Source organism: Ahaetulla prasina, chromosome 6 (genome assembly GCF_028640845.1).
Source record: "Ahaetulla prasina isolate Xishuangbanna chromosome 6, ASM2864084v1, whole genome shotgun sequence".
Classification (NCBI taxonomy): Eukaryota; Metazoa; Chordata; class Lepidosauria; order Squamata; family Colubridae; genus Ahaetulla; species Ahaetulla prasina.
Window position 1 is genome coordinate 40412273 of NC_080544.1, and position 25435 is coordinate 40437707.

The 25435-nt window shown below is 37.2% G+C and overlaps 1 protein-coding gene across 4 annotated transcripts in view; it reads right to left on the reverse strand.

Moving 5' to 3' along the window:
* MGMT (O-6-methylguanine-DNA methyltransferase) overlaps nt 1–25435 on the reverse strand; it is a 248464-nt gene that overhangs the window by 34154 nt on the left and 188875 nt on the right. For all 4 annotated transcript variants that reach the window (XM_058188752.1, XM_058188750.1, XM_058188748.1 and 1 more), the window contains one exon: nt 10041–10180. In XM_058188752.1, the coding sequence (XP_058044735.1) occupies nt 10041–10180 (140 nt within the window). The remainder of the gene's footprint in view (nt 1–10040; nt 10181–25435) is intronic.

A 25435-nucleotide genomic window follows, 5' to 3' on the forward strand; every position in this document is an offset into this window, starting at 1 on the left:
TGCAAATGTTCCTACAATCTCATAACTTATTTGATTCTTCCTGAGTCCTGAGTCTAAAAGAGTTTTGTCTTATATGGTTCAATTCTGTCTTTTGGAAAACTGTTATACAATCTTTTCTGATGAATCTCTCTCTCCTGAAAATATTTTTCTTGATTTTCAGAATGAAAACTAATTCTTTTGAAAGTAGGTATGTACAGTGAAATAAAAATTGAGAGTAACTAATAAAAAATAGAATAAGGACGTTATGTACATGTTATAGAATGCTATATAAGGTTCGTGTATATATGTTTTCTGATACAGGCATTTTTATAGAACATTATAGCATACTCTTCACAAATTATAATAAAAAAAAGGCTTTAATGCTGGGAAAGGCAGAAGAAAAAAAGAAAAAGAGGGAGATCAGCAGCAAGTTGGATGGACTTAGATAGGACAACCTATCAAAAACAGCACCACAAAAAACAGATTAGAAACACAAGTTAAAATAGGGAAGAAAATGGTAAGTGAACACCTGACTACCCTAGACGAATTCAAATCACCAGGACTGGATGGATTACACCCCAAGGTTCTGAAGGAACTGGCAGACGTGATCTCAGAACCACTGAACTATATCTTTCAAAGATCCTGGAGCACAGGGGAACTGCCAGAGGACTGGAAAAGAGCTGATGTAGTTCCCATTTTTAAAAAAAGGAAAAAAAAACAGATCCAGGAAACTACAGACCTATCAGCCTGACCTCAATACAAGGGAAGATCCTGGAAAAGATAATCAAGCAACGAATCACCGAACACCTAGAAGCAAACAAAGTAATAATCAAAAGCCAACATGGGTTTGTCAAAAACAGATCATGCCAGACTAATCTTATTGCATTCTTTGACAAAGTGACAAAATTAGTAGACCAGAGGAATGCTGTCGATATAATTTACTTGGACTTCAGTAAATCATTTGATAAAGTAGACCATAACCTACTACTAGATAAAGTAGAAAAATGTGGGTTAGACAGCACCACTACCAGATGGATTCGTAATTGCTGACCAACCGCACTCAACGTGTAGTCCTCAATGGAACTACATCCACATGGAGGGAAGTATGCAGTGGAGTACCCCAAGGCTCTGTTTTAGGCCCAGTACTCTTCAACATCTTGATCAATTACTTGGACGAGGGGATAGATGGGGAACTCATCAAATTTGCAGATGACACCAAGCTGGCAGGAATAGCCAACACTCCAGAAGATAGGCTCAAGTTACAGAAAGATCTTGACAGACTTGAATATTGGGCACTATCTAACAAAACGAAATTCAACAGTGAAAAAAGTAAGGTTCTACATTTAGGCAAAAAACAACAACAACAACAAAATGCACCAGTACCGTATATGTGGTACCTTGCTCAATAGTAGTACCTGTGAGAGGGATCTTGGAGTCCTAGTGGACAACCATTTAGATTTGAGCCAGCAGTGTGCAGCAGCTGCTAAAAAAGCCAAAACAGTTCTGGGCTGCATAAACAGAGGGATAGAATCAAGATCACATGAAGTGTTAGTGCCACTTTATAATGCCTTGATAAGGCCACACTTGGAATACTGCATTCAGTTTTGGTCACCGCAATGTAAAAAAGATGCTGAGACTCTAGAAAGAGTGCAGAGAAGAGCAACAAAGATGATTAGGGGACTGGAGGCTAAAACATATGAAGAACGGTTGCAGGAACTGGGTATGTCTAGTTTAATAAAAAGAAGGACTAGGGGAGACATGATAGCAGTGTTCCAATATCTCAGGGGTTGCCACAAAGAAGAGGGAGTTGGGCTGTTCTCCAAAGCGCCAAAGAAGCAATGGGTGGAAACTGATCAAGGAAAGAAGCAACTTAGAACTAAGGAGAAATTTCCTGACAGTTAGAACAATTAATAAGTGGAACGACTTGCCTGCAGAAGTTGTGAATGCTCCAACACTGGAAATTTTTAAGAAAATGTTGGATAACCATCTGTCTGAGATGGTGTAGGGTTTCCTGCCTGGGCAGGGGGTTGGACTAGAAGGCCTCCAAGGTCCCTTCCAACTCTGTTGTTGTTGTTGTTATTATTATTATTAGTTATAGCAGTATGTTCTTGCAAGATCTGAAAAACAAGGGTAGGGAGATAATCATGGAGAAAATGTATCTATGTGGTTGCTAGGAGTTGAAAATGACCTGATGGCAGATAATCAGTCAATGTCCTTGTGAAGACAGGACGTTGAGTCCACAAATCGTATCTTCTTAAAATATCATCAAATAGGGGTATTTGATATTGTGATATTGTGGTATTTCCCCTTCCCCTTATTACCAAGGTGGCCAGATTTTTCTTATCAAGTGTTTTTCTATATACAGGTAGACCTCAACTTATGACCACAATTGAGCCATTTGTTAAGTGAATTGTACCCCGTTTTATGACTTTTCGTGCCACAGTTGTTAAGTGAATCACTGCAGTTGATAAATTAGTAATCCAGTTGTTAAATCTGGCTTCCCCATTGACTTTGCTTGTCAGGTCACAAAAGATGATCACAGCGGGTGATAAATATAACTATGAACTAGGGACATAAATATGAACTAGTTGCCAAGCATCTGAGTTTTGATCACTTGATCACGGGGATGCTGCAAAGGTCGTAAATGGGAAAAATGGTGATAAATCACATTTTTCAGTGTTGTTGTAACTTTGAAAAGTTGTAAGTCAAAGGCTACCCATATTATTATTATTGGAACTATAATTCCTCATGTGTCTGCTTTTGGGTAGGAACTGACCTAGCAGAATATATGACAATGGGTCCGACACAGTTTATCAAGTGCATCTGTTCCACCACTGTTTAATTTTAGTTTCCTCATATGTTCTAACTATTCTTCTATATTTCGGTAAGCTCTGAAATAATACCAGGTAAATAAATTATTTGGATATCATTGCTAAAATTTGTAGTATTTGTGTCTGAAAGATTCACAAATTCTGTTAAGTGGTTAAAGCTATAATGTTTTATACTTTTATGTTAGTAATGCTAACCCTTAGTTGTTTGTTATATTTTACTGATTATAATTGATTTTGCTTTGCTGATTATCTCTAGTCACTTAGAATTTTTATTTATTTAAATAGGGTTTTATATAATTTTATTTTACATTTTATGTATATTTACGGGACCGCCTGCTGCTACCGAATACCTCTCACCGACCCGTGCGCTCTCACAGAGAGGGACTCCTCAGGGTGCCGTCGGCGCGACAGTGTCGTCTGGCGGCGCCCAGGGGAAGGGCCTTCTCTGTGGGGGCTCCCGCCCTCTGGAACGAACTCCCCCCAGGACTTCGTCAACTTCCGGACCTCCGAACCTTTCGTCGCGAGCTTAAAACTCACTTCTTCATCTGCGCTGGACTGGGTTAGTTTTTAAATTTATGGGTTTTAAATGGGTTTTTATTCTAAATTTTTAATCTTGGCCAATTTAATAAGTTTTTTAATTGTATTTTAATCGTATTTATATTGTATTACTGTGTATTTTTTATCTGGCTGTGAACCACCCTGAGTCCTTCGGGAGAAGGGCGGTATAAAAATTTAAATAATAAATAAAAATAAATAAATGTTGTATATTGCTACAACAAAGCTTTTGTGGTGTTACTGTTAAGTAACTACAATTTCTATCAGGGGTGAAATGTAAAATTTGTTACTACCGGTTCTGTGAGCATGGCTTGGTGGGGGGGTAATGTGACTGGGTGGGCGTGGACAACTTTTTTTTTTTACTTTTAAAAGCATTTTTTCTACAATTTCTTTGGCCTAAGAGACTGTAGAAAAAATGCTTCTAAAGGGTTCTGATGATCCCAGCTGAGCCGCGCGATCATCAGAGGCTTTTTTTTTTTTTTACTTTTAAAAGCCTTTTTTCAGCGGAAGAAAAAATGTTTTTAAAAGTAAAATAAAAAACCCTCTGATGATCGTGTAACTCAGCTGGGCATGGGCGGGGGGGTTGGGGGGGCACAGGGATTTTTGCTACTGGTTCTCCGAACCACCCGCTGCCATCGCTACTGGATCAGGCGAACCAGAAGCATTTCACCACTGATTTCTATATATAGATCTTAGTGCTGTAGCATTTTATAGTTTTGTGTTTGCAATTTTGTATTAGTCATTCCTTATACTGTATTTTATATTCTAGGCCATCAGCCCCCAACCTTTGCAGCTTGGTAGCCTGATTGGGAGGGGAGGGGGGCTCAACTTGCACAAGCGGTGTGCATGTGGTTGCAAATGCAACTTAACTGCATGTTGAGCTCTGTTCACATGCGCGCTGGTCCGCCGCTCATGTGAGTTGAGTAGTACACATGCATGCACCAGTCCACCACTCGTGAGGCCCTGTTGTAAATAGGCTGCACCCTGGTAGTGGGCCCAGCCTAGGGGTTGGAGACCCCTGTTCCAGGCTGTACAACTAGAATGATCACAAACTCTCATATTTCTATATTAACTTATGCTGATCAATGACCCAAATAAAGATTAATGAATACCCAAGCTTGATAAACAAGCATTTTAAACCACATATTTTTAATGTTTAGGACCATCACATTTTAAAAGGAAGATAGTAAACCTAGATTATTATTTTATGGGAAGAAAATTTACATAAGAAAATACTCAGAAGAATGTGGGGCTATAATTTCCTACTAAATCACAGAAAGGTATCTTTAAAACAAACAAAACAAAAACACTACTTTAAAAAGTTTTGACAAAGACATCTTTCCTGTCTACAATTCAGATGCTCTTTTTTATTATGACAAGTATGAAGAAAGTTTTGCAGTACCGTTCACATATATTTTAAACACAATTTTCTTGTCTATGGAATTGTCCATCAAGAGGATGGCAAAACAATCAAGACAGCAGCTTGTTCAAAGCCCCACCCTGTATTTACTTGCATCATACCTATGGGGTACAAGTGAAAAAGGGACAGGCTTAGATTGTTTGGTTACACTGTTAACTTCTTTGATCCCACCTCCCCCCTATCTCCCCGGTTTCCCTGCTTATTCTTCAAACATTATAATAGGTGGCATATTTACAGTATTACATCAGTGAAGGAGGTGGAAAGGAAAAGTATTGGTGCCATTATTTGGTGACTTGTCACTGAATTTCAATGGCACATTCTTGGGTGCATCTGGGTTCAGCTACAGAAAAGGGACAGGGGGACACAGGCAACCTGAGGTCTGTGATATGCCCACTTACATGTGGACAAAGTTTCAATTGTACTTGTGTTGTATAGGGGAGGAATTTTGCACCAGATATGGGCTATGAGAAAATGAATGAATCCTTGTGTGCCACAGAGATTTTTAAAAAATGCACTACATTATGTTTGCAATATAAGAGTATTGATCACCATCTCATTTTGCTTTAATTGTGGTGACAATATTTAGCCAACTTAAAGAAGAAAATAAAATAAATGAAATGAAATGCACTAAAATTTTATTAGAGCCCTGAGGTTACTTCAGAAGGAAAACAGTGCCAGCAACCTCTGCTTTAGAGCTTCAGTTGCATTTAATGCATTTTTATCAATAACTCAGCAGTTCATATTACTACAACTCCATTGAAATTTTCATGCTGGGAAATCTAATTCATCCAATACACGAATTCATCACTTACATGCCTCTTTCTCAAATGCTACACAACTTCCAACCCCCTAGATTTGTCTCTAAAACAAAAACAAAAACATGAAGGGGTCTTTCGATCAATAATGGAATCCCTCTGATTCTGGTACCAGCTGAATATTTTCTCCAACTTCGCTTTTGTTCTTCTGGGTTAGAGTCCCACAAGGGAGAGGGTTTGTTTTCACTTGCAGCCTCATCAATACCTAAATCCTGGTGAACAAGTGACACTGAGAAGCTGTAATCAATAGCTCCCTCTGCGTTTTTTCTTCTGGTCAAATGGTTCAGCACTACTGACAGGCCTGACACTTAGAACATGATGCTAAATCTTTATCAACAGCCAGCTAGGTGACTGGCAGAACTACACTCAGGGTGGTCATTAACGCTCATGGCAATCTGTGAATAAACTAACTCCTCAATAATGTGTTTGTTTAGAAAAAGGTGAGGAAAAAAAAAATACTCCCTGCACACTGTATTGATTGCTTTTGAACGGCATTTAGCAATTTCAGTCTGAGGATGGGAACACAATGTTGTACAACGCTGATGCTCTGCTTGTTAGGGGTTTTCAATTTGATACAGAGAAAAATTGACCATCCTATTATACTGGCTGATAAACTGGATGGTTACAGAAAGCTGCCAAACTATCAGAAACAGATCAGTGAGGCCATAATAGAAACAGCTGAAACATCAAGTCATAACACACAACAGAAATTGCACTTAGCAAAAAATAATGTTTTGGCTTGCTCGTGTCCTATTGCTTTTCCTGCCCCTGCTCTCTAATACAAATGAATACTGTAATATGAACCAGCATGAGTTCCAGTTTATGGCTAACCACCTAAGGAATTAATGCACAAGTAGGTTTATGTGCCTAGCACATTCCAAATCAATGCTTCACTCTCTTCCCCTAACTGCACAATTACTCCATTCAGCCTTGAATGTTTGGAACATTTTGAGTGAACAACACACTTCACTTATACTAGATCAATGTTTGTGTCAAGTTTTAGCTTGAATGATAACGCAAGTATGTAAAATTGGGGAGGGGAGGGAAATTATACACAGCACCTTTGCTAGCAGACTGTTAAAGATACCTCATTTAAGTCACAGAAGAGTCGTTTATGATGGTCTTGGTCTAATCAGCCCAACATTTCCCAATCCCCAAGGGTCCAGATGATTTCTTTTTGATCCTCCTATACTATTCTAATGAGATTTTTAATTGAACTTTATGGGTTCCCTTTGAGGACAGCAGCCCTCACCATTAATCTAAACTGCTGTAAACTATTTGAAGGGGTTTTTTCCCCGCAAAAAGGTGAGCCATCTCCACCATGTCCTTGGCATAATTTAAAGCAAAGATGTTGCATTTCTCAGCTGCTGCCGGCACTTTTTCTACTTTCTCATAAAGTTGAAGGTCAGTGTATGAATTATGCGAATTAACCCAACTACAAAAGGAGACCTGTAGAATGTACACTCCAGAAATTAAGTAGGCAGGATCTGCAGAATAAAGCTCCATGCAGCTTTTATTTTAGGAAAGCGTATTAGGAATGGTTGAACTGAAAAACTTTTTTTTAAAAAAATTATAATATTGACAATTCAGGATCTCAGTAAAACACAATTTTAATTATTTAGCAAATTAAATCATACTTGGGCGACATTGGCAAAATTTATAAATACAACCATTTGATATATGCTAGCTGCCGTGCATTTTGTGAATGTAGCCAGATGAGGTACAAAAAGCAACCTACAGATTTGCTGAAAATAACTGTTCAAGATTAATGAACTGATTCAGCAATTTTATGTGAGTGATGGGGCTTTGGTGAATAGAGATATCTGACCTAGCATTCTTTAACTGCACATACTGAGGACATACAGAAGCATCAACTCTAAAACGTCAACTCAAGGAAGGGCTTCATACATGCCTCTACTTAATGAAAATAATTGTATATTTTAAAAGCTGTTTCTGGTAGAGATGTTAATGTCCAATACAAATCCACACTAACAGGTGCAAATATTTCTATTCATTTTCCTTTAAAACGCATAGCAAGATTATGGTAAGTTTAGTTAAGGGACCGTTATATATAAAGCTATATAACCATGCTTTGGAGAAATCATGCAATCATGCGTTTAATATGGATTAGATTCAACGCTTGCTCCTGCCAATCTAGCAAAGCAGGAAAAGGGACATATGCTATATTCCAGTGGAGTCCCAATTCTCTGGAGCAGATTTTTTTGAGCCACAGAACACAAGGAGAAAAGATAATTAGTAAACTTCCTTAACCTTATACCACCATCATTCCACTATTACTCTTGGATAGAAGAGATCCTCCAATTTACAGGAATGGATCAAATCCAATAATTTTCTTTTAAACTAGTTTTTTTTTAAAAAAGAGGAAAATATTCCAAGTTTAGAACGGAGATCTAGTAAATAGATTCCAGCATAACAGATTAATTTTGTTTTAAATTATAGCTGCCTTTTCTGCAAGGAAGTGATGAATGTTGGATATCAATGACCCATTAACTGTAACACAAGTGCACAGTTCAAAGGACGCTAAAACTCAGGATTAGCTGAGCTATTTGGACTATTTTCCAGATAAAGCAGGGGTGAAATACAGCTGGTTCTATTCGGGTCGGGCAAACTGGTAGCAGCGGCTGCAGGAGGCTCCGCCCACCTGCGCGGATGTCATGACTTTTTTGGTGACATTTTAAGCCTCTGTGCATGCGCAGGCTTTGTGCATGTGCAAATGATGGCACACGCGAGGAAAGCGAGCCTGCACGTGGTGTGCACACATTAGCGAACTGGTAGGCTCAGGGGCTAGGACATTGAGCTTGTCGATCGAAAGGTCGGCAGCAACAGCGATTCGAATCCCTAGTGCTGCCGTGTAACGGGGTGAGCTCCCGTTACTTGTCCCAGCTTCTGCCAACCTAGCAGTTTCGAAAGCATGTAAAAATGCAAGTAGAAAAAATAGGGACCACCTTTGGTGGGAAGGTAACAGTGTTCCGTGCGCCTTTGGCGTTGAGTCATGCCGGCCACATGACCACGGAGACATCTTCGGACAGCACTGGCTCTTCAGCTTTGAAACAGAGATGAGCACCGCCCCCTAGAGTCGGCAACGACTAGCATGTATATGCGAGGGGAACCTTTACCTTTACTTAGGGAAGGGAAGTAAATTTCACCCGAGATAAAGTATAGCAACAGTGGAACATGAAATGTCCCCTTTTGACTGTTCACCAATAGTGACTGGCCTTGCACTACTACCTAGATAATTTCCCACTTAACTGCATAGGCCAATGTCATAAATGCCAATCAATTCTCATGCTAAAATGAAATTTAGGAATTACAGAATAGGCACTATCAGAAGTATGCCACCAATGGGGACTGTCAGACTGGCCACTGTTTACTCCTTAGGAAAGAATGACCCTTGACTACATAGGTGTTCAAGAAAAGGTATTTTACTAGAGATCTGAGAACAGCGTAGTGAGGCAAGCTCTGAGGTTTACATTCCAAAAACATATATTGAAAGCAATCCCCAATGTCCAAAACCCTGACCCCTGTGTAAGTAGCCCAATCAAGTTTTGTCCTAATGTTTTGGGAGCCTGGCGCCTCAGGCACCACTGTACATTCTTTTCCCAGGGCTGGCATTCTTGAAGGCAGGAAGATGGCTCAGTTTGGCACGCCTGGTTCCTGTTAGTGTCCATACCCCCTCAATTTCTCACACCATTCTTTCACACCTCCAGCACTCTCCCCCCCACCCCCGTTATGCAGTTGCTAGCAAGCTTCAAAGAAAGTGAAGATGGGCAGTTGACAGGACAATATAGCTGGTCTTTTAGAAATGTTCCCCTGAACTTGCAAACTAAAACACTACAGCTGATGCTGCCTAAATTGGTGAAACTTATTCACTTTTCAGCCCCCGTGCCTTGATTCAAAAGGAGAATGAGACTGGAACACACCTGAATTCAATATCCAGAACCTGACCTTATTTGGAACCCAAGTCAAATGTGTTCCTTTCAGAAATTTGCCATTTCGCTCCATAGGAACTAACAGACCGAGGCATATATTTTTAGGTGATTTTAAAAAAGTGTTCCTTCCATGTCTTTACAGTCTTGCTTGCAAAGAGAACAGTTCCTTCTGTAAAATATTGCTCCTATATTTTTTTTTTAAAAAAGGAAAGGAAAAGAAAAATAATAAAAAGAAAACGAGCCACATCCATAGGACTTGATGCATTAAAATAAATGCATGGCTCCCATTTCAAATAAATGATGAGGAAGTAAATCATATTAAACTGGTTTATGCATTAATGCTGATTAAAAACACTTACTGACCTTATTACTCATAGCAGAGTAGTTTTCGCAGCAGATATATTTAATCTAATGACATTTAGCCCACAAAGCTTTCCATCTCAACCCACCATCTTCCATCAAGTTGATTTCAACATTGACATGGACTTACAGGATTTCTTCTCATCGCTCCACCCACCGCTCTGGCTGCTTTGCTGTGGCCTGCCAGGGTCGCTAATTGCTTGTAAGAAACTGCCTCTCCAAATTTCACATCTCTCAGCAGAGTCCACAACACGTCTCTGGTGAATGAAGCTGGAAGGCAAGCAGAGGAAACGAAAAGGAAGAAGTCACATGGTGACAGGGACATTACTTGGTTTTTTTTTGTTTTTTTTTAAGTAGCATTCAAATCTGGAAGAGCAAGTTGCTTGGCCAAAATTGCAGGTACCGTTATCTCTTCCTGTCTGAATCATTTCCCCCCTGCCAGCAAGAAGGGTGGTGTATAAACCTTGACACAGGTATGGGAGGGGGTGTAATTTGGGAGCTCTGTGGTTGCTAGTAAAGAAAGAAGTGCAACAGCCAAAGGACAGACAGGGATTTTGTGGAACGGCCAGAGGAGAAAGACATGCAGATGTCCAACAAAGCACAGCACAGTATGGAAAAATGTAAGAGCTCTTACATACTGGACATAACAGAGAAGGAAAAAAGAAGAAAAAATCCCAGGAGGAGATATAACAAGCTTTGTAAGAAGGAAACGTTGATGTATAATACCAACAGTAGAGAGCACTAATTATAATAGTATAGTGATCCTCAATTTACAATCATTTGTTTAGCGAACGTTCAAAATTACAATGGCACCAAAAAAAGGTGGCTTTATAACCGGTTCTTACGACTGTTGCAGCATCCCCATGGTCTCATGATCAAAATATAGATGCTTGGCAGCCGGCATGTATTTACGAAGGCTGAGGGGTCATGCAATTGCTACGTGAAACCATCCCAGCCGGTGTCCAAAAAGCAAAGTCAATGGGGGAAGCTGGATTCACTTAACAACTGTATGATTCGTTTAACAGCTGCTGTGATGCACTTAAGAACATGGCAAAAAAAAAAAGAGAGGTCATAATATTGGGCATGATTCACTTACCAACTGCCTCATTTAACAATGGAAATTCTGATCCCAATTTTGGTCATATGTTGAAGACTATCTGTATATAGTATAGAGGAAACACAGTAATAACATAGTATAGAGCAGGGCTTCTAAACCTTGGGAACTTTAAGATGTGTAGATTTCAACTTCCAGAGATTTGCAGCCAGCAAAGTGGAATTCTGGGAGTTGAAGTCCACACATCTTAAAATTGCTGAGAGAAATTGCTGTATAGAGAAAACATTTTAATAGTAATAGAACAGAGTATAAGATAGAAATAAAAATTGGTCTGTACACAAACACATTTGTAAGTCTTAGATACCACTGTTATAAAATACTTTTGTTTTGTAAAATAAAAAAGTTTTCCGCAAAACTTATAGGAAGATATAAAGTGCTTTTGTATCTCTTGAGTCTGTGGCTATAATTTAAAAAAAATAAAACTCATGACATATGCACATCAACATTTTTTCTTTTGAATTAGCACAGCAATCAGTTCTATGATTGTGTTCTGTATTTAAATTCATGATTATTAAAGAGCACATTTTGAGTAACTGATCACTATTACAAAAGCATTCAGAGCTTTGATTTTCCTACATTTTTAATTTCCAGTACAATTATCCTGTTAATGCATACAATAGGCTTTCCCATTCAATGGCAAGCTTAAATAGGCATACAGTCAAATTAAAAGAAAAGAAAAAATCCCAGGAGGAGATATAACAAGCTTTGTAAGAAGGAAACGTTGATGTATAATACCAACAGTAGAGAGCACTAATTATAATAGTATAGTGATCCTCAATTTACAATCATTTGTTTTGCGAACGTTCAAAATTACAATGACACCAAAAAAAGGTGGCTTTATAACCGGTTCTTACGACTGTTGCAGCATCCCCATGGTCTCATGATCAAAATATAGATGCTTGGCAGCCGGCATGTATTTACGAAGGCTGAGGGGTCATGCAATTGCTATGTGAAACCATCCCAGCCGGTGTCCAAAAAGCAAAGTCAATGGGGGAAGCTGGATTCACTTAACAACTGTATGATTCGTTTAACAGCTGCTGTGATGCACTTAAGAACATGGCAAAAAAAAAAGAGAGGTCATAATATTGGGCATGATTCACTTACCAACTGCCTCATTTAACAATGGAAATTCTGATCCCAATTTTGGTCATATGTTGAAGACTATCTGTATATAGTATAGAGGAAACACAGTAATAACATAGTATAGAGCAGGGCTTCTAAACCTTGGGAACTTTAAGATGTGTAGATTTCAACTTCCAGAGTTTTGCAGCCAGCAAAGTGGAATTCTGGGAGTTGAAGTCCACACATCTTAAAATTGCTGAGAGAAATTGCTGTATAGAGAAAACATTTTAATAGTAATAGAACAGAGTATAAGATAGAAATAAAAATTGGTCTGTACACAAACACATTTGTAAGTCTTAGATACCACTGTTATAAAATACTTTTGTTTTGTAAAATAAAAAAGTTTTCCGCAAAACTTATAGGAAGATATAAAGTGCTTTTGTATCTCTTGAGTCTGTGGCTATAATTTAAAAAAAATAAAACTCATGACATATGCACATCAACATTTTTTCTTTTGAATTAGCACAGCAATCAGTTCTATGATTGTGTTCTGTATTTAAATTCATGATTATTAAAGAGCACATTTTGAGTAACTGATCACTATTACAAAAGCATTCAGAGCTTTGATTTTCCTACATTTTTAATTTCCAGTACAATTATCCTGTTAATGCATACAATAGGCTTTCCCATTCAATGGCAAGCTTAAATAGGCATACAGTCAAATTAAAAGAAAAGAAAAAAAGGAGAATAATAATGGGCAGGACTTGTTTTATAATGCTTTTCTATTTCCAATTTTCAAACTTAAACTGGGCAGGAAGAAAGCTAGCAGGCTGGATTATCATATGCCCCCCAGCCACCATTTCACATGTTAGATATGAGAAAATGCAGTGGTGTCTCCCAATATATATTGCATATTTGAGTGGGAAATTCTCATTGGAAGGAAAACACTCATTCATTTGCTGCCTAGTTACTCTTGATTTTCATATTGTTGTTAATAAGGCATGAAAAGAAGCAATCTTTGCAGATTGCTGCAGAATGAGACATTCATCTGTGGCAATGAAAAAATTGCCTGTTGGTGACCAGGCATGATCTGATTATAGAAAGAACGGAATATTTATTTGTTTGTTTGTTTTATTTCCTGCCTTTATTAAATTTGTAAGTAACTAAAGTTGGCAAACACATATAGTACTCCTTCTTTCTCCTATTTTTTCCACAACAACAACAACCCTGTGAAGCGGGGTTAGAACTCATAGACTCTTTATTTCTAGCCTGTTGCTTTAACCATCCTGGTTCTAAATAGCATGTTTTAAAGGTGGTTCTCAACTTATGAGAACCATCGAGCCTAAAACTTTTGTTGCTAAGTGAGAAAGTTGTTAATTTTGTTGTTAAAGTTTGCCCCATTTTATGACCCTTCCTCTCAGTTGTTATGTGAATCACTGCAGCTGTTAAGTTAGTAAGGTGAGTATTAAGTGAATCTGGCTTCCCCATTAACTTTGCTTGTCTGAAGTTTGCAAAAGGTGATCTCATGATCGCGGGCCACTGTAACCGTCATAAATACGAGCCAGTTGTCAAGAGTCTAAATTTTGATAACACCATGGAAATGCTGTAACGGTTGTAAGTGTGAAAAATGGTGATATGTCACTTTTTCAATGCTGTTATAACTTTGAGAAGTCACTAAACAAAGTGTTGCAAGTCGAAGGCTGCCTGTATTGTGTTACCATAGCTTAGAACTCTACAAACTGGTCTGCACCTGATTCTTGACATAGGAGACAAGGGGGAGATTTTAGATTTTAACAGGAGTTGCGTAAGATTGGCTTTCTTGGGAGGGTTTTCTCATTCAGCTGCTGAATATTTTAAGTCTCCAAGTGAGTATGCTGCAGAGAAAAGACTTCTGTGATTATTTTTGCCCAGAATTATTTATTTAATAGATTTGTAGGTAATTGTATATTCCTGGAAGCTTGCAACTGTAAAACATAGTCCAGAGAATTAAAACAACCGCAGTCAGGCAGAAGAGAATCACAAATTGCAACAACCTATTAATCCCCAAACATTCTCCAGAAGAGCTGCATTTTCACCATCTTTTGGAAGGTTATCATAGAAGGGACTCTGGGATTCCCAAATGAAGGAATGCTGTAATATACTTACTGATCTTCTCAGCAAAGGAGGAATATTTATTTATTTAATGCTTTTTGTAGCCCATAAAAATCCATACGGGCTCCAGACAGTGTTACATGGTTTGAAATATAATACAATAAAAAAACATAGAAATTTACAATATAACATTCCTTTATGGTGGTCACTCAAACAAAGCAATTGTTGGAATAGTACCTGCTAAGCAAGAATTGTGGCTATCCATGTTTTGTCACACAGAAAAACATTCTATGGAGTAAATTGAGGATTTTAAATCTGCAAGAAACCATAAGTTGGTGTTCCATAATATATTCCTATCTTATTGCTGCCCCAGATCTCTTTTAATTTTCTACATGGAGTCCACAACAATTGGTTTAACAACAGTTCGAATTTACGATGGTGCAGGGGAAAAAAATGACCTGTCCCCAAAACTATGACTGCTGTACCATCCCCACGGTCAAGTGGTTGCAATTTGAGCACTTGGCAATCAGCTTGCAATGTCTTGTGGTCACATGGCCACAATTGGCAATCTTGTCAGCTGGCTGCTGATAAACAAAGTCAAAGGGGGAAGCTGGGTTCACTTAATGACCATGCAATTCACTTAACAACTATAGTAAAATTGGGTCTGGTCATGTGAAGACTTGCTTAATGACTTCATCACTTAGTGAAATTTCAGTACCACTACAACCAATTGTGGTTGCAGAGCAAGGATTTTTTGTAAATTAAGGAGATTGGCAGGGAAAAAGTCAAGCTGAATGATAGCAATATTTTCCCTTGAAGACTTCAAATGAAATTTTTGGGGCAGAAAAAAAGAAACCTTAATGTGCTGGTAATTAAATTAAAAAAATAGTTACATTATATTTACTCCAGAAAAGCATTCTTTGTTGTTAAATAAATCAACATGTATTTATTAGTTTTAAATAATAATAACTTCTTAAATGAATAGCATAATACTTACCGGTGAAAAAATATCCATTTAGCCTTTATGATAACGTTAAGCAAATTAAATATCAGCATAATCCAGGTGATACTAGGAAAGGGTCATCAAAGAAATTAACTTTGTTGTTCATTAATTTACATGGATTAAAAAGGGCAGAGAGATAGCAAATCTGCTCTAGTTCTTTTATGATATAATTTCAAACTGTACACCATTTGTGGCGCTAGGGTGATTTTGGGGTTAATCAGACTGATTTGTCCTTTTAATTGCTTTCTATTCAAAGAAAATTCATTAGATAATGTTCTCTTCAAAATTCATGAATCAATTTAACTGAAGAAACCATATTAACAGCTTTGGGTTCATTAGCACACAGAGTTGTGTTATGAGCTGATTGCTAGGAGAGTTTCCTTAGGCAGTAAGATTTTGTTGACTGTAATTTTTTTTTTTAAAGAAAGGCCTGTTTAAAATCCAACTCTTTATGGTTAGAATGAATTTCTCCAATTCCATTCTACGGTTCTTCCCTGACTTAGCTATGGACTATGTCTGCTGTTTTTACAGAATATGGTTTATTTTATTTAGAAGTTGATTTGTTATCAGTCTGCTCTTTGACTTAATCTTTCTAGTCTTTGTATACGGTATATAAGCCTAAGATCTTGGCATCCTTCTTACTGCCTTCTCTCTCATTTGGCCTTTGCAGTCTTCTTAAACAATGATGATTCTTCCTATATAGCAAAGCTAACTGGACACTAAAGTAGCACACTTTATAATAGCTGTTAACATAAAAACAATAGTCTCAAGTGGAAAGTTTTTGTAATAGAACTAAATAACCAGTAATCCATATACTACTAAAACTCTTTCAATTGGACAAAATTGGAAAGTATAGCCAACAATCATTGAACCAAAGTAATTGAAATGGCTAATTTACAGAATGCCAAATCTGTAGTTCCCATAATTCTCAGTTATTTTCATGCTGGCTGAGAAGAAACAAGGCCGGGAAATTTATGGGAGATAGTCCGAATTACTATTTTCATTAAACTACTGTATATTGATGTAAGAAATACCCAAAACTGAAAACACCATGTTTGGGACTTTTAGGAAAATGATTTCAAAAAACCCGAGCAGTCAGCAATATAATACAGTGGATATACATTTATGGTTTAGTCTAATCTTAGGTTGAAATCTAGCTGTCAATTTTTTAAAATGACTCTAAAAATGGAAGAACTGCAAGAATGGTATATTGCCAATACATAAATATTTGAAGGATCACTGTATGGTGATTCACCTTCTGATCAGACTCTCAGAATGTAAGGACTTGAAATGACCTTTGAGATGATGTAATTCAACCCCCTAACAAATTCAGGAATAGCAATACCTATGGCACTTATTTATTTATTTATTATTTATTTTATTAGATTTTTATACCACCCTTCTCCCGAAGGACTCAGGGCGGTGTACAGCCAAAATAAAAACAGTAACAAAATACAATTAAAATAAACAATTAAAAAACTTATTATAAAATTGGCCAAAAAAACCTTAGGCTTATATACCACTGCATAGTGTTTTACAGCCCTCTCTAAGAGGATAACAGAATCACCATTTTGTCCCCAACAATCTGGGTCCTCATTTTACTGACCTCGGAAGGATGGAAGGTTTGAGCCAGTGAGAATAGAACTGCTGTCAGTCAGCAAAGTTAGCCTGCAATACTGCATTCTAACCACTTTTCTCTAACTGTGGTATCACAAAACTCGGTATGATATGGCATTTTTTCTGGTGGAAATAGTTCACACTGCTTTTCCATCTTTAACTACAATTTCCCGGTAAGAATCACATCTAGGAAAGACAATCTCCTTTTATGTATGTTAAAAATATGCCTTTTCTTAAGTTTCATTGGAATTTTAGAAAACACAAAGCTGTAGAAAGCAAGAGTAATGATTTTACAATGAAAAAGAGAATTTGTACCTCAGCTATTCCACATCAAAAGCAAATATAAAAACCTGTCCTATATTTCACTACTGACAATTGCACCTATATTTTTGTCCTCTTGTGTTTATTTGAAAACATTCTCTTTTCCATCACACTGAATGAACAATCATAAAAAGAGAGGATTTTTTTTTCTTTACACAGAAACAATATATGGGAACAATATGCATATTTCTCTCCATTCATTTCATTTTCAGAAAGGAATAGGCTGAAGCCTGAACATTTTCGAGAGAGGCAACCAAATAGATCAAAGGCTTAGAACATGCATGCCACAAATATTTGACACTATTACTATTTCCTTGTATACAGTGCTACTCCAAGATTAAAACAAAAACAAAAACGGAAAGATCACAAAGAGAGAATATACTCAAGGAAGAGCTAAATGCAAGCCTGATCTATTTTAAGCAGGTTTAATATGTGGAACATGCTGTGTTGGGAAATTCTGAAAACAGAACAGTGGGAGCTCATGTAGAGTTAATAAGCAGTTGCCATTCCATAATAAGAGCCTGCCTCGCTGGAACAGTAGTTTCTGTAGAGAACTTCAACAGGAGCAAAATTTGACTCTGTTGCTAACTCTAATGTATCTTATTCTGAACATTTTTATAAGCTTTAAAGATTGGTATTAGACTCCTCTTGTGAATGCTCCAACACTGGAAATTTTTAAGATGTTGGATAACCATTTGTCTGAAGGGGTGTAGGGTTTCCTGCCTAAACAGGGGTTTGGACTAGAAGACCTCCAAGGTCCCTTCCAACTCTGTTATTCTATTATACTTATATATAAATGCACAGGTATAGTATAGGTGGTACCTGGTTCAATAGTAATAACTGTGAGAGGGATCTTGGCGTCCTAGTGGACAACCATTTAAATATGAGCCAGCAGTGTGCAGCAGCTGCCAAAAAAGCCAACACAGTTCTAGGCTGCAACACTGTGAATGCTGCAACACTGGAAGTTTTTAAGAAGAGATTGGGCAACCATTTGCCTGAAATGGTATAGTATTTCCTGCCTAAGCAGAGGTTGGGCTAGAAGACCTCCAAGGTCCCTTCCAATTCTGTTATTCTGTTCCTATGCTCAGGTATCCAAGCAATAATTCTTCCAGGATTAAATTATTTGTCTTGTGACATACAGTAGAGAACTACAAGGCAAAGAAACTTTTCAGTACTGTAGTTCATCCCAGCTTAGAGTAAGGCCACTACTCTTTTGGGCATAAAGTGAACTTTTCTTATATTTTCAGAGCTTTAACTTTATGTTTTTATTTATTTATTTGTTTTACAGATCGAATTTGGAAACTACTCATCTCACTCACAGAGCGGCTCTGGGCAGTGTTCAATTAAAACATAAAAACCATATAAATACTATAGTCCAATAGGAGTTAAAACACAAATAAAATAATTAAAGTTAAAAAGATGGGAGAGTGAGGCTTCAAGGCCCTCGGAGTTTTTTAGAATAGAATAGAATAGAATAGAATAGAATAGAATAGAATAGAATAGAATAGAATAGAATAGAATAGAATTCTTTATTGGCCAAGTGTGATTGGACACACAAGGAATTTGTCTTGGTGCATACGCTCTCAGTGTACATAAAAAAAAAGATACATTCATCAAGAATCATAAGGTACAACACTTAATGATAGTCATAGGGAAGGATACCAGCAACAAGGTTACATTTATACAGTCATAAGTGGGAGGAGATGGGTGATAGGAACAATGAGATGATTAATAGTAATGCAGACAGTGCTGAGGGAATTATTGTTTAGCAGAGTGATGGTGTTCGGGAAGAAACTGTTCTTGTGTCTAGTTGTTCTGGTGTGCAGTGTTCTATAGCGTTGTTTTGAAGGGAGGAGTTGAAACAGTTTATGTCCAGGATGTGAGGGGTCTGTAAATATTTTCACAGCCCTCTTTTTGACTCGTGCAGTATACAAGTCCTCAACGGAAGGCAGATTGGTAGCAATTGTTTTTTTATATTGGTATTGCTTTATTGCACAATTGTAGCCCTCTGATCTTTGTTTTAATTGTTTTGTAATTGTCATTCAACAAAATAAAATAGATTTTTTAAAAAAAGAATATATTTTCATAAATGATGTCTTACTAATGACTTGAGGCAACATTTAAAAACATGCTTACTTGGTAGAAACTCAGCTAGGTTTATTTCTGAGTGCACATGCAGAAAATTGCGAATGAGATCCAAATCTTTTTTCCGTTCTCCATCATGCCTTAACACCCCGTGCTCCCCAAATCCTAGCACAAGACACACATAAAAACTAAATAGTATGTAAATATTGTACCATGTTACAGTATTTAATATTAACTATATATTGTAACTATGTTGTAACTAATATTGTAACATAGAATTGCTGCAAGAAATAGCATTTTCTAAAACGATTATTATAAAGAAAAGTGAGAAACTTACTATATAAAAGAATGGCCAGTTTTGACTATGATATACAAGACTACATGTCATAATTTCTTTAGACAAATAAGGTAGCCCTCAACTTACAAGTTTGTTGTAAGTTACAAGAGCACTGAAAAAAGTAACTTACGATTGTTTTTCACACAACTGCTGCAGCATCCGGTGATCAAAATTCAAACTCTGATTCATATTTATGATGGTTATAGTGTCATGTGATTATCTTTTGTGGCTTTCTGACAAGCAAAGTCAATGGGGAAGCCAGATTCACTTAACAACAGTGTTACTAACTTAACAACTATGTGGTGATTCCCTTAACAACTGTGACAAGAATGGACGTAAAACGGGGCAAAGCTCACTTAATGAATGTCTTGCTTAGCAATAGAAGTTTTGGGCTTAGTTGTGTTTGTAAGTTGACGACTGCCTGTAGTTTCAAAACAGACAGGTAGTCCTCAACTAATAACAATTTGTTTAGTGACCGTTCAAAGTTACAACAGCACTGAAAAAAGGGACATTTTTCACACTTACGACTGTTGTAGCATCCCCATGTCACATGATTAAAATTCACATGCTTGGCAATTGGTTCATACTCATGACGGTTGCAGTGTCCTGGGGTCATGTGTTCCCCTTTTGTGACCTTCTGACAAGAACAGTCAATGGGGAACCCAGATTCACTTAACAACTAGTTACTAACTTAACAAATGCAATGATTCACATAACAACATGCGGCAAGAAAAGTCGTAAAATGGGGCAAACTCACTTAACAAATGTTTTACTTAGCAATATAAATTTTGGGCTCAATTGTGGTTGTAACCTGAGGACTATCTGTAGTTCATGTAAAATAGTTGAATCAGATCCACATACCAACCAATTCTTTCTCATTTACATGACAACTCAAAATAACACTATAAGTTTCAGTTGTATGCAGATCATTTTATAAGTGATATCTACATTAATTTTACCTTGTAGTCAGCGAAAGCATTAATTAGCTTAAAGTAAGCAACTCGATATTATGTCAAATGGTTTTATTACTAAATTCTCTACTTGTGTCTATAAATATAATCTGTTCCAAATGAGATGAACCGTTATCAGTTTTCCATGTGACCTCAAGCTTTGGATGTTGATAATAAATACATTGGAAAAATCATGTCTTGACACTCACATTTCTCACTCATAACACCTTCTAGTATTCTAAGCCTGAAAACACAGGTCTCTTCTTTAATAAGAATAAAAACTGATCTAATGAGGAACAAGGATTAATTATAAATAATTCAAAATAAGTGACCCCTTAAATACATAAAGCTGAAAAGAAATTTTCTTCAATTCTGCCAAATGATTGATGTGTGGATCTGTTTCATCCATTATAGCTATGCTGGGATATTTTCATTGTTTAGAATATTGAGCTACCAGAGAGATGCAAGTTCAGATCCACTCTTAGCCATGTTTTTGCAAAGATAAAATGGTGATATCAAAGTAATTATACTGTTCCTTAGGGAATAGAGTTATTCTCCTTTTTGAAATATTATGTCTAACCAGTAGTTATCTTTGACAGAATCTGAAGTCAGCTGGATCTGTGGGATAGTTTACGGAATGATGCAAGTAGCTAATTCATCCTCTCTGTTCCTTGGTGCATCATACAAGCTACAGCTTGTACACTTTTAAAATCAAAATGTGTCTGTTAATCAGCTCATCATTAAAATGTGGGTGTCACTCCAGCAACTATTTTGTGAATGACAGTTATCATAAGAGTAACTGTTGCCATCTACAGATCTTCTACTTATCATTTTTCTCTTATCTTAATGTTCAGAAATTTCACCTCACCTTGAAACCAAAGGTGTGTGTTATCCTAGCTTAGGGTGGCACTGTTTGCATTCAAGGTATTCCACAAAGCTTATATAAAGTGGTTAATGTTTACCTTTATTTTTTTTTCACTGCAAAAGACAAATAACAGTCACCTTAATTGCTTTTGCTGCAACAATTTTTTTTGCTATAATAGACTAAAATGGTTATGTCTCTGAAAGCTGAAAACTGTTTTTTTTTTCTTTTCCCACATTCCCTCCAGGCAGAACACTGGGTCTCAGAACCCACCCTGCAGATAAATTGCCTGTTAAGGAAACATCCCTAGTCATTTTCCTGCCTCTGACAGAAATATCAATTGATCATCCTGGAGCATTAACAAGTCATCAAGCAAATAAAAGACAGTCACTTGGCAGCCATTACACTATTATGTTTGTAGCTGAAAGGGTAGCCCCACACAGAGTAGATTTGGAGAATGCCATGTTGCTTTGTTTATTCTCAGACTTAAAGAAATAGATTCCTTGGCATCCAAGATGCTTTTTGAGATGCTTCTTGAATCACAGCTACGCAGATTCCATTGAGCCAATGGCAGAAGGAGAGATGCAGCATTTGCATCACCATCACTAAATTGTATTTAGGAAATCTGTAACGCTTGCCTGGGCCAGTATATATGACAATGGTTTTTAGTGGACTAGTTTAGGGAGGATTTTGGATTTTGGTATCTTAACATGGGGATGCGTTGGCTCAGTGGCTTAGATGCTCAGTTTGTTGATCGAAAGGTCGGCAGTTTAGCGGTTCGAATCCTTAGTGGCGCGTAACAGGGTGCGCTCCCATTATTTGTCCCAGCTTCTGCCAACTTAGCAGTTTGAAAACATGTAGAAAATGCAAGTAGAAAAATAGGGACCACCTTTGGTGGGAAGGTAACAGCGTTCCGTGTGCCTTTGGGGTTTAGTCATGTTGGCCACATGACCAAGGAGACATCTTTGGACAGTGCTGTCTCTTCGGCTTAGAAACAGAGATGAGCACCCGCCCCCGAGAGTCGAGAATGACTAGCACATATGTGCGAGGGGAACCTTTACCTTTACCTATCTTAACATGAGAAAATTAATGTAGACACTAGGAAATTTGTCCATCCATCCATCCATCTACTTTTTACAGTATAGTATATTCTATGTGGATACACAAATGAAAACCTGTTTATAATAACTCACTCTATAGTAATGTGGCATTAAAAACTGCTGCAGTTCACTGGAAAGGAAAATCCCTTCTTGTTCACTTTTCCAAAGGGAGGGATGCACATACCTCGACACATTCTTCCCAAGTCTAATGAGAGAATAGGCTAGTAGATTAAGAAATCAGAGCAAGTTGTACAGAGATTCTCTTTACTGCATACAGAATTAGCTGCTTCTGAAATAGCATCCTTCATCAACAGACACATAAAGAATATATAAAAAACACTCAGGTTAAATCAAGAAAATATATTCTTCCAAACACACTTTCTACTCCACAATAAAGTTACTATGGCTAGGACAAATGGCTGACCCAAAGGCTTGCTGTAATTGCAAAAAACAGCTTTATGATTATACGACAGAAGACGCTTTAACATGGTGATGTCTTCATTCTGGTAAGCAAAATGAAAGTGGACAATATGACTACTGCTCTTTCCATCTCGTACATTAGATTTCACAAAGCAGAAAGATGATGGTTCGATGGACATCCTCATTTCACAGATCTTCTAATGTATCACTCTATTAGATGCGAGTGAACATATAATCAACCAAAATCTGGAAATTATCACTCCACCTTATTTAACAAGTATCAAACTAGTAGAAATTAGTTTAGGACTTTGCATACTCATTATACTATACTCATGAATAAACCATGACCACAATCAGCCCACAGCAATCCTGCTACCACTAAAACTGGCAAATTTGACTACACACAATCTTTATAGCTATTAAAAAGCTCGGATGTATCTCTATTTTGCCAATACAGCATCCCCCTTTATTTTCCAAAATAAAAACCTTAGTCTCAGTACTGTATTTTGAATAGACAATACAGCATACCTTCAAAGTGTATAGAATCTATGGACTCATAATCTGCAAAATGTCCAGATTTTCATGTACTATTTTATGACCGAGAAGGACTCTATGTATGAATTCAGTACAGTTACCTAATGGTTAAAATTTCTTCAGTACAGTAGCAACAATCATGATCATTGGGGCACCTGCTTCCCTGATTCCATGGACCAATACTAGGGATTGTGAAGGGCCGGTCATTCTCTCATGGATTTTTTCCAGATTAGTTTTGCAAACATGGATACAGATATGTAGTCCGGGGTGAAATGCTCCCGATTCTGACTGGATCTGGTGATCCGGTAGCGATCGTGGTTGGTGGTTTGGCGATCCGGTAGCGATGGTGGAGTGAAGTTCCGCTCCACCCACCCGCCCGGGTGTCATTATTTCCTGGTTTTAACCAGGAAGTAATGTGTTTTTTATCTTCTGTGCATGCGCAGGTTTTGCACATGCACAGAAGATATGTGCGTGCATGTGTGCGCGTGACGCATGCACTTCCGAACCAGTAAAGAAGGCAAGTAGATTTCACCCCTGATGTAATCTAATAGAAAAATCCTTGCATCATGACTCAGGTGGAAATAAATAAAACAAAACATCAAATGACAATTTCTTTCAAGCTCCTCCATCCACCAGAACACATTTTTTTCCTCCTGTCATATGCTAAGATAGAGATGGAAATTATATGAGGCTTCCATAACCTATTTTCTTTTGCATTATTTTCTTTTATTCCTCTTGCTCTTGGCAAGTTTACTTGCCTCCCTAACTCTGGCTCTGAGTTTGTTCCTGCAGCTTCTAACACTGTAGATAAATCTGCCTGGCAATGGATGCTGCAGAGATGCAAGAGAGTCCATTCTTTTTTTAAAAAAAAAGGATAAAAACAGTTCTTTTCTCTGCTCAAAAGTTATGGAGATGAAATTTGAGTTTATAGTGAATGTGGGTCTCCTACTTTGATCATAATATCATAAAAAGGATTCATAATATATTACTTGAGAGTCTTTAAACAAATATTACTACTTTTGAGGAAACGTTAAGAATTTAGACCAGAACATAGCTGGCTGGAGAATTTTACAAGTCTTAAAGCTTCCAAGTTTGAAGACCTCTGATTTAAGCCATTTTCATTGAGCTAATACTATCTCAAGGCAGAAGTTACAGAATTGCAATTATTTTCTCTAATTTAACCATCATTTAGTTATTTACATAATTTATCTCACCACCTGAAATCAATTGGCTTAAATATAGAATGGAAGGTAAGACAAAAATTATTTAAAATAGCAAATAGGGGCAAATACTAAAATTATGTAATAAGGAAAAATCAGGCTGCTCTGTACATTTAATCTTCATAGGCCATGTTTTCAGGAAGTTTATGAGGGTGGGGGCCACATTGTGCTTCAATGGGAAAGCTAAACCAATGGAGGGATCTGCTATAGAAAATTCCCATCATCAGGGAATTCCTCACACTGTACAGGAAAAAATACTGAAGAATCTGATCTCTAAATATTCCAAAAACAACACTTTGCAAACAGTTTGTTTTTCAGTGAGCTCTACAGTATTCATTAAGGACACAATAAGGATAATCCTGTTTTTATTGCCTTTGGCAATAAAGTTTCTGACTCTTCATCACCTGACAGATATCATTTTTTCCATCATTGGATGTTATTAACTATTTCTTTGAGTTCTTATTAGTTTGAACTTCTAACATTTTGGGTCCTTCCAATCGTTTTATAGGTTCTACATTCCATTGACTCTACTGGATCAAGACGAAGGCAATGTGGTATCCAAAATATTGGCAAGGTATCTGGCTGCCTACCATTGAATATTCTTATTTAAAATGATTTTAATACAAACCGTGCTGTTTTTTTTTAAAGAAAACAATTGTGTAAAAAGCAACATTTTGGCCTGAAATGCTGACTGCGTTTTTGTCTTCACTCCTGTAGAAGCATAATCAATGATTGCAGTATTACTGCTAAGGATGTAACTGAACCTCATTGTTTTCTACATTTCATACATTAAGAAAATTTCAGTTGGC